Here is a 13,622-nt window from a genome sequence, read left to right as displayed (position 1 = left end):
CTAGCTAGTCTGTAGGGATAAGTGTTCTACTCTTACTCAGGGGTGGCCCTGAGGGTGTGCAAGTGGTGCCATCGCACAGGGCCCCCGAATTTTTTAATGTGTATAATATATGTATATATTAATAAATGTTATATTAAGGGCGCAACTTCAAAATTCGCTTGTGTAGATCATAGTTTTAGTTTTTTTTTTGGTTTTTTTTGGTAACAACAATTAATCATGATAATAATTAAAAAGGCAAACACGTTATTTTTTGTAAGTAATAATCATCACCAGTATCTCTCATTGGCTCTCTTTTTTAATCCTTTGATAATTTTTTTTTTCAATTTCAAGGATTTCAACACAAAAAATCAACCAAAAAAATTGATAAATGTCACTCAAAAGCAAATAGTCATATTTAAATATGAATTCAAATTCAAGTATGTATCTAAATTTCAGTTGATATATACTAAATAACTTACTTCATTATCATGTTGCACTGTGCACCTGAGTTCGATTCACGTAAAAAACAATCTTGAGGCAACCCAATACAATACTCCCTCATTTCCCTCCCTATCGAATGACACAAATAAAATAAAAAAGATCAAATTGCAAAAAGTAGAATAAAAACTATAGTTGAAAATTTATTACGTACAGGACCAGTAAAATTTCTTTAAAAAACAGAGTCATATGCAAATTTGACCTAGCTAGCAGCAAAACCACCATAATGACAATTAGGGTCAAATTAAAATTTTGGTTTTTTTGTTTTTGTTTTTGAAACTTATTGTTTTCGTTGAAAGATAAAAACAGCTCTGCTGTTTGTCAATCACATAATGTTGCAACCATTGTTTAAAGCAGCTTGTCCAATGTCAACACCAACATTCAATATCACGGCTACTTTCACAACCACATATTGAAATAATAAATACCCGATCACAAGGAATTAGTCAGTGATTATGTAGGCAAAGGTCATGCTCCCTATTATTTAGTTAAAATTTAGCTAAAAACACACAAAAGTTATTTTAGGAACTCTATAAAATTTGAACTCTAATCATAGTCCCTAAGTTAGGAAGTCATAAATACTATAGTTATTTTTTTAATTCAGTATGATTGGTTATCATCTCTATTAAAAAATAAAAATAAAAATAGTTTGTATTAATTAAAAGTTTAAATATGCATAAAACGAAACATCATTAAATTATAAGGAGCCACTAGGAGTTCTTTCTCTCTCCTCAAATTTAGGAGTTCCTAGAGGTCTCTCTATTTTAGGAGGGGAATATGGAGCATGGTTGGAGTTCTATTTTTCCAATACCTCCCTAAAATTTGTCTAAGGAGGTGGTTTAGGGACCCCCATTGTGGATGCTTTAAGTACGAGTAATTATAGTGTACGTAGTATGAGAGTATGTCACATGGTATAACTCGTTTGTTAGAATATATAAGTGGATATTTATTGGTATTATATCATAAAAGTGGAAAATATTAACCATATCGCCCATCCATATTATAACACGTGGACGAGTTACATCAACCTTGGTACGTAGTAAAGCGTATGTACATGTGGGTTTTTGGCAAGTCATTAGACACAAACAAGTTTAAACACTTAAATCAATCTCAACCACATGATTTCATTGAAATACAACGACTAAGCACCTCATTCCTCAAATGATGACACTGGATCTCTCAACTACATGCATGGCACTATATATATATATATATATATTCTTTAGCAAGTATATTCTAATTGCCCCAATAATATCTATATTCCTATCTGCAGACATTACTTGTCACATGCATACGTCCCCATCATTGACTTGACGCTAGCTCTTCAATTACTCAAGTAGATTTTTTTTTTCAAGTGCCCATAGAGATAAGACTTCCATTTATAGGGCTCACCTCAATTAAAAATGTAGTTGGTAAAGTGGTACACGATTGTTTTTATATATGCTTGGATATTTAATTTTGCAAAAATAATGCATCCAACTATCTCAACCAAAAAAGTTGCATCCAATTAATGATGTTCTTAGAATCTATATATATAAAGCAAAAGGCAGAGAATGGTGAAACATTCAAAATACCAGAAAATGCCCTTTGTTAATTCAAACATTAAGAATTGAAATTATTAATTAAATGAAGATAATATCGTAAATTCATATTTTTTTAATATTAAAAAAATTAAAATTAAAAACAAAATAAGATAATAGGTCCTACTTTTATGGAACATAACTACCCTGTTATTTTTTCTTAATTCTAAAAATAAAAATAAAAATGAAAAAGAAAACCAATTGGCACATGCGTGAGCATGTGTCAAGGGGCTAGTATTGATATAAAATAAATTAGGTGTTAAAAAGATATTTATTTTTGCAAAAATAATGCATCCAACTAACTCAACCAAAAAAGTCGCATCCAATTAATGATGTTCTTGGAATATTGATACAAACTAAATTAGGTGTTAAAAAATATTTAATATCTGAATCTGATCTATTATGACAAAGACTTATCATCACAATCATGGTGATTATTCAAAAGGTGTAACATCCCTGATACAATTTAATTGATTTAATCAAATTTAATTCTTTTGTGAAATTTTAATTTTGCCCTTGGGAGTAGGGGTACTTTGGTTACTTTAAGAAAAAAAAACATTTATTTTATGACATTACGTAATTGAGTAAGTTTGTGTTATCTTATGTGAGGCCCCAATTTAAGGTTAGCACAGGGCCCTCAAAATCTCAAAACCGGCCCTGCTCTTACTCTATTGTTGAAACTACAAGGAAGTTGGTTTCTTCTCTCTCTTTTTTTCATTCAGATTCATACAAAATCTCATGGTTCGCTATTTCCTGATTGAGTTTTTAATGCTCTGGATCTTCTTCCTTTCTTTTTGGCTTTCCACTAGAGTTTTATACCTATCACAATTTTACAAGTAGGAAACTTCATCTTTTTCAGCTTCCTTGTATTATTCTGAATTTTATTATATATTATAATAAGTTAATTCTTTTTTTTTTATTCCTACTTTTATTAGCCTTTTTTAATGATCTCTCACAGTTAAGAGACTCCTAAATAATATATCACGCGACAAATGAGAAGTCACCATTCAGTCAACGCGCCAACTGGTTGCTGAGTTTAGAAATCAGCATCCCAGTGCAAAACAACAATGACCTGACAATTGAAAAACAAACCCAATCATCACCAGCCACGTGTCCAACCTTCCTCATACGCCAACCGTCAACGGCCAGTGTTGCAGTTTCACGCTTCCATTCCAATGGCATCTTACCTGTCACTGCCAATTTAGCTATATTTTCCTGGTAGAGCCTATCTATATATTCGAGGAATATTCTTGGTTTACGGATAGATCCATGACACCGAATTTTCCGAGCCTCTTTATTATAAAAATCCCGGCCACACACGATTCTACCTCCTTAGAATACAAAACAACTCCTCATATTCATTCTTCAAAGTGAAAGCTTTGCAGAGAGAAGCTGGGCCAACACCATGGCTTCCTCACACTGTAAGCTGCAAACTTAACTTCTTTTTTGTAATTCGTTTTCTTGTTGATGGCATGAGTTTTTCAATGTTTGTATGTGAATGATCACTGGGTTTTTTCCAGTTTTGAAAAAGGCCTGATTTTTTTTCTCTTGGTAGTTGATATACTTCTAATATTGGCTTTCTATCTGATTTGGCCTTGGCAATTGCTTATCTGGGTTTGTTTGATTTGTTTGAAGCTGACATTTGAGAAAACTTTCCTTGGATTGCTAAATATGATCTGGCGCAAGTTAATTGGTTGATTTTAGGGAAATTGATGTTTAGTTGGAAAATGCCTTCAGTTTTTCTTAGTTAGCAAAATGATAGCCAAGGTGTGAATGTGAGGTTGTGCTTTGTTCTACTATTTATAAGTAGGTTCTTTCATTGAATGAGACAATTGGTTTTCTAAATATGGATTGCAAATAGCGCTGATATTGATCTTGGTTTATATGTAGGATATAGTCTTAAGATTCATAAGTTTGTTGCCATTCTAAATTACCAAGTGCCTTTTACTGTATAGGATAGCAAGACACTATCTTTATTCTCCAAATTATGAAAAATTTACATGCGGCACGAAAATGTATTTAATTATGTAACCCAGCAGCATTCTTAGGTCTAGAATTGATGGTTTACTTTTGATGTTTTTGCATTTGACAGGTTTTGCTCCTTTTGTGTTCCTACTGCTCCTTGTTGGGTGTTCCGCTTCCGGGAGGCCATTTTATCCACTTCCTAGTAAATTAGCTGATGGCGATAGACAGCCTCTGCAAACTTCTCGACCATACAACATTGCTCATCGAGGTTCAAACGGAGAGATTCCTGAAGAAACTGCTGCTGCATACATGGTAAATATGGGCACACATATGCTTATTAACCCAGCTCTCTTAGTTTTAGAAGACCATTGACTGTTAATGATTAGATGCTGCAATTTGATGGTACTAAAAATACTTATAATAAACTTCATTCATCCACTTGATAAAAAGGTAAATGAGTACTAAAAGATTCATTCTTGCAGAGAGCTATTGAAGAGGGTGCAGACTTCATTGAAACAGATATCCTATCTTCTAAAGATGGTGTTCTCATATGTTTTCATGATGTGACCCTTGATAAGACAACTGATGTTGCAGAACACAAAGAATTTTCAAATCGTAAAAGGACCTATGAGGTTCAAGGGGTCAACACTACTGGTTTTTTCACTGGTATGGAAAGCCCTTCAGCTTTCAACTTTTTACTGAATGTGATCACATTGTGTTGATGGTTATTTTTGTACGTCCCGTCTTCTAACTGAAGACTGACCATAGTTGAGCACCCAACTGATAAGTTTTGTTAGTTTACCACTGTTCCCAAAATCATATTGTTACTTTTTTCAGAATCTGTATGTTTATTGCCATTCAGTGTTCAACTGAGGAAATTAAAATTTATTTTAACCATATGCAGTTGATTTTACACTAGAAGAACTGAAGTCATTACGAGTGAAGCAGAGGTATCCATTTCGGGATCAACAATATAATGGTTAGTTCCTATTTCTGGTAAATCACCCTGCTTTTGAGCATACATTTTTTTTACTTAAAAAAAGTTCCTCTTGTTCAAAAATTGTTTTCTGCTTTTATTTATTTATTTATGTTTACTCTTTGGCTGATTTTGTGATGATAGAAACCTTATTTCAATACCAGATTTTAGCTTTATCTTGTTTCTGCAATTCATGTACGCACGATATTGTTGGTTAAAGTTTACACTTTTATTGATGGCCATGGGATGGTTCTTGTTGTTAGAACGAAGTACCTTGATTTGGGCTTGATGAGTAACATCACCACTTGACTCATGGTTCTAATTACAGTTGAAAGGACAACTCTAGGTAGTTCCCTAGGTCATCGTATAGAACGCTACACTTATTTTTCATATGGAAAAGCATATATGTTTTCTTTTTTAGTCCTTTTTCTATAGGGGCAAATATAAGGATGGTTAAGTATATTTGTTTCTGATGTATCCTCAGGAAAATATACTATTATTACTTTTGAAGAGTTCATTGCAATCGCATTGGACGCACCCAGGGTCGTTGGAATATATCCAGAGATTAAAAATCCAGTATTGATCAACCAGCATGTGAGTATCTGGAAACCTTCCACAAAGAATGGTTGCACATAACCTGATTAGCATTATGCCTTTTTCTGAAACATGGAATGCCATTTCATGGTTAAAATTTTGCTTCATCGATGCTGAATCTGATGTTTAATATGATGACAGGTGAAGTGGGCAGATGGCAAGAGATTTGAGGACAGGTTTGTGGAGACACTTAAGAAGTACGGATACAAGGGTTCATACATGTCAAAAGATTGGTTAAAACAACCTGCATTTATCCAGTCATTCGCTCCAACTTCGCTTATATACGTATCAAATCTGACAGACTTGCCCAAGATCTTCTTAATTGATGATGTCACAGTTCCAACTCAAGACACTAATCAGGTTTGTGTTCTTTCTAGTTTTATCTCCCTAGAGACTACTTACGCTTTTTGCCGATCATAACCTCTTTATAGAGATTAAAGACCCAGCTTAAACTGTATCTAAGTCCAATTTTTGCAATGTAGTTCATCCATTGAGTATTTCAGTATTTATATTCCTCTCTAACTGACATCAAATTGATCATGTGCAGTCCTATTGGGAAATTACTTCCGATGCCTACCTCGACTTCATTAAAGATTATGTGGTGGGCATTGGACCATGGAAGGATACTGTGGTTCCTGTAGTAAACAATTATTTGCAAACACCTACTGATCTGGTCTCCAGAGCCCATGCTCATGACCTACAGGTAGATTTCTTCCCTGAAAAGACTTATTCTTGTTTAAGATTATATGAAATATGAATGCTTCAGATCTATGGATGTAATTATTGGGCATAATAAAGTATTGTGCGTGTTCTTATGTTTCGTCTTCTTCAATTCTGATGCAGGTGCACCCATATACATACCGAAATGAGAACTCGTTCCTGCACTTTAACTTTCATCAAGATCCGTATGCGGAGTACGATTATTGGATTAATGAGATAGGTGTTGATGGACTTTTTACAGACTTTACAGGCAGCCTGCATAATTATCAAGAGTGGAGCTCCTCTAAGGAAGGTGATGAGAAGAATGCATCAAACTTACTGCATAAAATAGCGTCAATGGTCTCTTCCTATGGAAAGGCATGAGATTGTTAAATTATTATGTGTAATTTTTATCTTGTTATCGTAATTTAGTGCAACCTCTGTGGATTACAACCCTGTATAATTAGTTCAGAAATCTTGCCATGCTAAAGCAATTTAGTGCAATTGTTTCATATTTCGGGTCTTTATATTTCATAATGTCGATTTCAAAATGGTTTGTGCATCACATTTTCGATATGCAAAGAACAGACGAGTTGAAAAAAATCCCTATTTGGGTTTTCTCGTCTTAGATTTTTATTTTATTACCGGGCTTAATTTTTAAATCTTTTATTTAATAAACCGTATAGCCCAACGGCTATACTCCGGTACTATTTTAAAGCTTTTTTTGAAATTAATAGTCTAGCCGCGCGGCTATACTATTTTTAGAATAAAAAAAAAAGGGGCTGTCTAGGTTTTAGGCGGGTCTCCTTTTTTTATTAATAAATCGTACAGCCAGGCGGCTATACTTTTTATTTATATTATATTCCCTCGGCTATACTTGGGTTCCTTTTTAAATTTTTTTAATAAATCGTATAGCCGGGCGGCTATACTTATGTTTATATTATATACAAACAGTATAGCCGCGCTGCCATACTTGAGATTTTTTTCAAATTTGTTAGTATAGCCGCGCGGCTAGACTTTATGTCTATATCATATTCCAAACGTATAGCCGCTCAGTTATTCTGGGGCCCTTTTTTTTAAAATTGTTTTCATGAATAGTATAGCCGAGCGGCTATGCTTCCGTCTTTGTTTCTAAATTTTTTTTTTAACAAATAGTATAGCCGACGGCTATACCTTTTTTAAAATTATTTTCGTAAATAGTATAGCCGCACGGTCATACGCTTGAAATATATAATGGAGTCCTTTTTCTTTTTAAAAAATTATTTTTTTCCCGATTTTTGTTTATAGATAAGAGTAGTTTATCATATTATCCATTACTATTAGGCCATTACCCGAATCTCTATTGTCCCCTTTTGGTTTTTTAACTTTTCCAGAGTTATTATCCATATAAAGAATTTAGTATTTTTCCCATTTAATACTCATATTATATATGTACATATGTATTTTTCAATAATACTTCCATTTTCCGTAAACGTCTTAAAACCTCAGTAAAATACAATTATTTTTTAAAAAAGAAACATACATATTTTTTACAAAACTTTCAATAATACACAAAAAATTCACATATTATTGAATAAAAATAATATATATTAAAATATTAAAACAAGTTATTGTAAAATATAATATAATGGCCGAATTTTTCAATTATAACTTGCTAAATTATATTTTTTTTGAATAAGTACTACAACCGCACAGCTATACTGAAGTTTCATTCCAAGGAGACTAACTTTTTGTTATACACAAATAGCTTACTTTATACACAAGTAGCTTCTTAACGGTTGGTGGTGCTTTAACAAATTATCCACACAAAAAACAAAACAAAAAGCTTAATCCTGCCGTCAAAAGTCATTCTGTTTAGTTCTTGTGCCAAAATCGCAGGGAAGAACGATGAAATTGAACGTAAATGCCAATCGCACAAAGGATTATAAAGGAACTCCGTTTATACAACTAGATAAATATCAAGCATTTCTTTTCTAGAATGCAACAAAACCCACCATTTATACAACTAGATAACCAACATTTGCAATTAATCCCAACTGCCCTTTTCCCATGTAAAAACTAAACCAGTAAAATCTTAAAGGCAGGGATTAAAAAGGTACATAATACATTGCCTGCCCAAACAGATACCATCCTCATCTTTGTTTGTTCTCTATGGGTTTTTGCACACTTTCCATTAGACGATTCTTCTATTGGGAAGCTTTCATCTTTGATATCTCTTCTAGCAAAAACTTTGATTCAGCAGCAAAATCAACAGGAGCAACTGCCCTGGCAGTTATCCTTTTCCTCTTCTCGTTATTGTACTCGTTCTGAGAAACACTGACCCGAAAAAGATGAGGAACCCAAGTAGCTTGTTTCAGCTTCAGTTGGTATACGTTCTCCTCTCCCTCCTGAAAACGTAAAGCTTACAAAAATTAGAAACCAGCGGCTAATCTTTCATGGTTAATTTAAGACATGTTATAACTTATACGCACAGTGAATCAAAATCATAACTATAATATACCTGTGATTTCAATTTGTCCAGCTCATCTGCAGAGCACCCAATAACCCTCTCTGCTTCTTCATTAAATAGAGAAAGATATGCTTCCCCACTTGCGTCAGTGACTCTTGCAACTAATATATACCTGGAAAGCGAGAACAAAATAGAAATGAGAAAATGGGAATCTGTATAAAACACCATTAGCATCTTTACCATAATATACTGAACATGTCTTACCTTAAACTGCATTCTTCATCATTTTTCTGGCACGCTTCACACCAATAACCAGACCCAATAGCTTCAGTTACTTTCTTGTTGCAAGTTTTGCAAGCACGGTACCACAGTGCCTGATCAGGCCTGATGGAACTTATAAACGCTTTAACACTGAAAAACACAGGCTGCCCCAAGACCAAAACGAAGTATTCAGTGCGATGACAAATGAGTTTTCAACCCTACCATAAACTTCAAGGTTTTCATGAAGGGGGATTTTATTTGACTGAAGATTCTTTTGTAACTAGGAGCTATTGATATAGAAGTAATACCTTATCCTCACCCAAGGATGGGTCATCAGATATATGAGACAAGGAGACTCTGTCAGAGTACATGGACCTTGCTCCACTCTTGGCTAAAGGGCTCATACCATTGCCAACAGAGGCCAATGAAGCCCCTTTACCTTCAGAATCATACCTGCCAATTAAGACAATATAATCATTGATTGTACATGGATATAAAGAAAAGAGAAGGTAATAGCCTATTGAGGAATATCTTACCAGGACCTCAACCTCTTTGCTTCAGGTAATTCAGGATTGACTACTACTGTGCTCCTGCTCAGTGTTGACAATGACACACCTGCAACAATATATTAAAGACTGCATCAAAAATAGGAACTTTGATTGTTTATGTTTTTTTTTTCTTTTCAAATATGCATAATTGCTTGAACTGTTACTGAGTAAACTTTTATTAGCTACCTTGGAAGTCTCCAACTTTGAGGGACTTGATAGCAACTATGGGAGATTGATCGGCAATGTCAAGCAGTTCCTGGCCTACACTAGTTGCAAGCTCACCCCACAGAGAAACCACAACTGTCTTTTTCCTGCAGTTCAGATACCAATTGTTTCAATGTAAAACATTCACATATTGAAGTATTAGTAAGCAAGGAGTATTATAGGCTTACGTTTCATCAGCAATGGTAATATCACGCTTTGGAATACTCTCATTGTTGCTCTTCCTTCTGATGCTCATTGTAGGAGACACACTTTGAACAACTCCAATGACATCTGAAATATAGGGCAAAAATGAGTAAATAAGAAGATAGAAACACACATATATAACAGATCCTGAGAGTGTCTGCTTACCCACAAGCTCCTTCCCATTAACATGGGGACCTAACATATCAACTGGAACAAAATTGAATTTTGTTTCAGGAACAAAAGCTGCTTCATTGATAGCTTCTTCAACCTCAGAATTCTCATTTAAATTCATTTCATAATCATTTTGCACTGTCTTAAACTGCTTGTTAGCAACCCTTAGAGATCCCTTTGAAATGTAATAAACCTTTCCTAATTCAAACTTCTCAAAGAACTTCTTTGCAGCTTCATTAAACATTGTTGCTTGAATTTGTGTGCCCTAAACCAGAGCAAACAAAGTTTACACAAAAATTAGAATCATTATGTCATGTACATCTAGCAAGGAAGAAAGGATTATAAGAATGTCAGAAAACTCAAATGAGTCTTTTTCTTACTTCTTCATCTGTTAACTCCACATTGAAGACACAGCCTTCACCTCTAGCATTCTTGTAGGTACGCATAGTACCCTTGTTTGTAACACGAACCTTTATGGTCCAATTTCCTTGGTAAGGATTCAAGGAAACAAGCGGATGCACCCTCCGGGTCATGGCCATTCGCACAGCCGGGGCCATACTGAAATGAATCCACGCAAAAAGTGGAATTGTCAAAACACACAACCATGAATTCTAACTCACAATTACAACTGATTGACAACAAACAAAACACTTACTTTCCATTCTGCTCATGCACAATTTGAGAAGCTGATTTGGAAACCATTTCTTGCTTGGGTTTCAAAATAATGCCAACTTCTCCACTTTTCACCTCACTTTTGACCTCATTTTTTATCTCTGTCTCAAGTGCAGGTGAAACCACCTCGCATTGTTTTACAAGCACATAGCTGAAACAGCAAAACCAGAACCAGAACCAAACTTTAACATTCAAATTCCGATATTTTGAAAGAGACAGAGAGATATAGAGAATTGATTGCTTACTTTTCAGACATGCCAGGAATCTCATTAACAGCATAATCCAGAATGCGAACGAGACCCAGGTTCTGAATGTTCCCAGAGGTAATCTGGGAAGCCAGCTGGGAGGAGAACATCCCCTTTAGCTTCATCTTTCCATCACTAGCAGTAAACCTGGAACCAAATTACAATTACAATAAGCTAAATTAGATCTGTTTTTTTTCCTTACAAAGCAAAACCAATCAGACTATACCCAAGTTCATTCAAAAGTCAAACAAATTTATCATGAACAATTCTATAAAACTTAAACACTTCAATTCTCAAAGCCTGAAATGCAGCCAGATCTAGATCTAGAAAGGGGTTTCTGAAAATCCACAAAGAAATAAAAAGGAAAAAGAAAACCAAATAAACACAAAGCTTCTAATAATTTCAAGGAAAAAACCCAAACAGAGACAAATTTATATTGGATTGATGGGTGAAGATAAAGCTCACTTGTAAGTAATGCCCCTGGGACCGAGATCGAGGACCTGGATCACGATATCGGGCCGCTCAACCGACCCACTCGGATCCGGACAGGCCAAAATGGTCGAAATCGCATCTGGGGTTGGTCCTAGCTTCGCCATTCTCAGCCCTCTCTCTCTCAGTCTGTTGCTTCCTCTCTCTAAAATTTTGGAGGCGATTTTGGGGGGAGATAGAGATAGATAGAGAGATGATATGATATGAGAGTCTCTGTGTTGGAGTTGGGGTTTTGTATAAGTGGGTTTCGGCGGGAGATTTTTCGTTTTTTGAAATCATTTCCCGCAATCCTAAACAATCTTTTTTTTTACTTTTTTGGCGCCAAATTTTCCTTTCGTGTTTTTGGTATTTGTGGACTGCCGCGCTCCAGCGCCTGTGCGAATTCCTTCTGCGTTTTACCATTTTCTCCTGTTGTTGTTTCTGAAATTCACGATTGGGCCATCAAGAAGGCTGTACTTTGTAGTTGGGCTGGAATATTATGGGCCCTCCACGTTGGCATTAACAATTGGACCCATAATTTCATGTTCTTACCCCAAAAAATAAATAAATAAATAAAACTTGACGCCAAATATTGTTAGAGTTTTCTTGGGAACTTTTTTTCGGGTAATGCTAGGCTTATTATATTTTTATACCACACTATGTACCACCTCTCAAATAGAGGTGGATCCCACAAATACAATGGGTTCCACCTCTATTAGAGAGGTAGTATAGAATGTGGTATAAAAATATGATAAATCTAGCATTTCCCTTTTTTTTTCACTAATATATACGTTTCATAAAATCATAAATAAAATTAAAAAAACATGAAAAGGGGAACATGGTAACACTGACATGGAGTGAAGTCTTGCATTATCGTGGATCAAGTATTTACATTCCCTAAGACACATAGGAAATACCTAAATGATTCGTTTAATTATCTATTAATGCTAAAAAAAAACATGCTTAACCTCACATACAACTCCAATGAGAAAACCAGAGATGTCTGAATATCCATGTGCAATTAATGTACAACAAGAAGAGAGAGACCACTAAACTACAATTGTTTTTTTCCTTTTGTTGTTGTTCTTTTGTTGCAATATTGTTCAGAACTTTTTGGAAGGGTTGAAGTTTTAACTGTACCACTACCCTGGACAACGTCTCTCAAGAACAGCATGATGGGCAACAAGAGAAGCAGGACAGCCCCCATCTGCACTTTCCTCCATTTGGGGTTGGTTTTGGGGTCTGAGGTGATGATCCATTTGGACTTTCTTTAGGTGTTTGTGGCCGCGATTCTCTTTTCGACTTTGGCTTTGACGGCGAATGTTGCCTTTGTTTCATTGCATCTCCCCTCAGTGAACAGCTTACGTCTCCCTCCCCTGCCAATCTTCATGCAACAAAGAGAGATTCAGCTGTTTGCTCAACATGCCAAGGTGCACAAATATATATTTCTTGCATTTGTTTTTTCTTATTCTTTAAATGATTAATTTACTTCTATGTATTTTGAGGATGTAGATTATTGTTAAGCAACTTACATTGGAAATGCAAAAGATCTTGTGCTTCCATCTGAAGCATGAGAGAGGCAAGCTGAATGATACTTTCCCTCAGCAACAGAGTCATTTGCTTTCTCATGATTTTCTGCATTTTCCCTTATAACCTCTCTCATGGTTGCTGCAGATTTTGCTTCAGTTACTCTTGGGCTTGGTTCAACTTCCTCCTCCAAATTGCCACTTTCCTGGGAATTCTCAGCAGCAGACTGCTTAGATGGAGGCTGGTTGCTTGAGAAATCAATATTGCTGAGGTTGCTACCACTAGGCATAGGCATGCTCACTTCACCAGGCAAACCCAGCTCACCAGATTTGCCCAACCAAGGAAACTGGTCTTTGGTGAAACTCATATTCCCCATCTGAATGCTGAACAAGGATTCATTGGATGCAGTGCTCCACTCCAATGGGGCTGTGGATTTGTTCCTAGCAAACACATAGTCAGGGATCCTATATGAAGAAGGGTCACCGGGTCGCTCCATCACCTGCGTAGGAGGAGATTCTGTTGTTGCTGATGATAGATCATCAACCGCTGGCTGAGAAGGTGGTGCTTCTAATCCATCACCAG

At 35.4% G+C, this 13,622-nt stretch overlaps 2 protein-coding genes across 2 annotated transcripts; one reads left to right on the top strand and one right to left on the bottom strand.

Moving 5' to 3' along the window:
* Positions 3,021–6,823, top strand: LOC18777688 (glycerophosphodiester phosphodiesterase GDPD6). The gene is made up of 8 exons (XM_007209158.2): positions 3,021–3,478; positions 4,150–4,334; positions 4,505–4,688; positions 4,927–5,001; positions 5,483–5,592; positions 5,734–5,952; positions 6,140–6,295; positions 6,436–6,823. Exons 1-8 carry the CDS (start codon positions 3,463–3,465, stop codon positions 6,673–6,675), a joined length of 1,185 nt encoding a protein of 394 aa, XP_007209220.1. The 5' UTR covers positions 3,021–3,462; the 3' UTR covers positions 6,676–6,823.
* Positions 8,150–11,980, bottom strand: LOC18777785 (replication protein A 70 kDa DNA-binding subunit B). Its single transcript, XM_007210817.2, has 12 exons — positions 11,511–11,980; positions 11,046–11,192; positions 10,784–10,951; positions 10,509–10,686; positions 10,123–10,393; positions 9,942–10,044; positions 9,736–9,860; positions 9,538–9,616; positions 9,310–9,454; positions 9,005–9,165; positions 8,792–8,912; positions 8,150–8,678 (listed from the first exon to the last, which is right to left on the bottom strand). The coding sequence occupies exons 1-12, from the start codon at positions 11,639–11,641 to the stop codon at positions 8,478–8,480; spliced, it is 1,830 nt and encodes a 609-aa protein (XP_007210879.1). The 5' UTR covers positions 11,642–11,980; the 3' UTR covers positions 8,150–8,477.

The sequence above is a fragment of the Prunus persica genome, chromosome G5 (assembly GCF_000346465.2).
Source record: "Prunus persica cultivar Lovell chromosome G5, Prunus_persica_NCBIv2, whole genome shotgun sequence".
Lineage (NCBI taxonomy): Eukaryota > Viridiplantae > Streptophyta > Magnoliopsida > Rosales > Rosaceae > Prunus > Prunus persica.
Note: the sequence above shows the minus strand (reverse complement) of the source record. Positions and strands in the feature narration are given on the sequence as shown.

What these genes read in the sequence shown, in the direction of transcription:
- LOC18777688 (XM_007209158.2), top strand. An exon ending in AAACTGCTGCTGCATACATG is followed by an intron (nt 4,335 to 4,504) that starts GTAAATATGGGC and finishes TCATTCTTGCAG; the next exon opens with AGAGCTATTGAAGAGGGTGC. An exon ending in CACTACTGGTTTTTTCACTG is followed by an intron (nt 4,689 to 4,926) that starts GTATGGAAAGCC and finishes AACCATATGCAG; the next exon opens with TTGATTTTACACTAGAAGAA.
- LOC18777785 (XM_007210817.2), bottom strand. Translation starts at nt 11,641, where the DNA reads ATGGCGAAGCTAGGACCAACCCCAGATGCGATTTCGACCATTTTGGCC. An exon ending in ATTCCTGGCATGTCTGAAAA is followed by an intron (nt 10,952 to 11,045) that starts GTAAGCAATCAA and finishes TTGCTGTTTCAG; the next exon opens with CTATGTGCTTGTAAAACAAT. An exon ending in CAAAGTTGGAGACTTCCAAG is followed by an intron (nt 9,617 to 9,735) that starts GTAGCTAATAAA and finishes ATATTGTTGCAG; the next exon opens with GTGTGTCATTGTCAACACTG.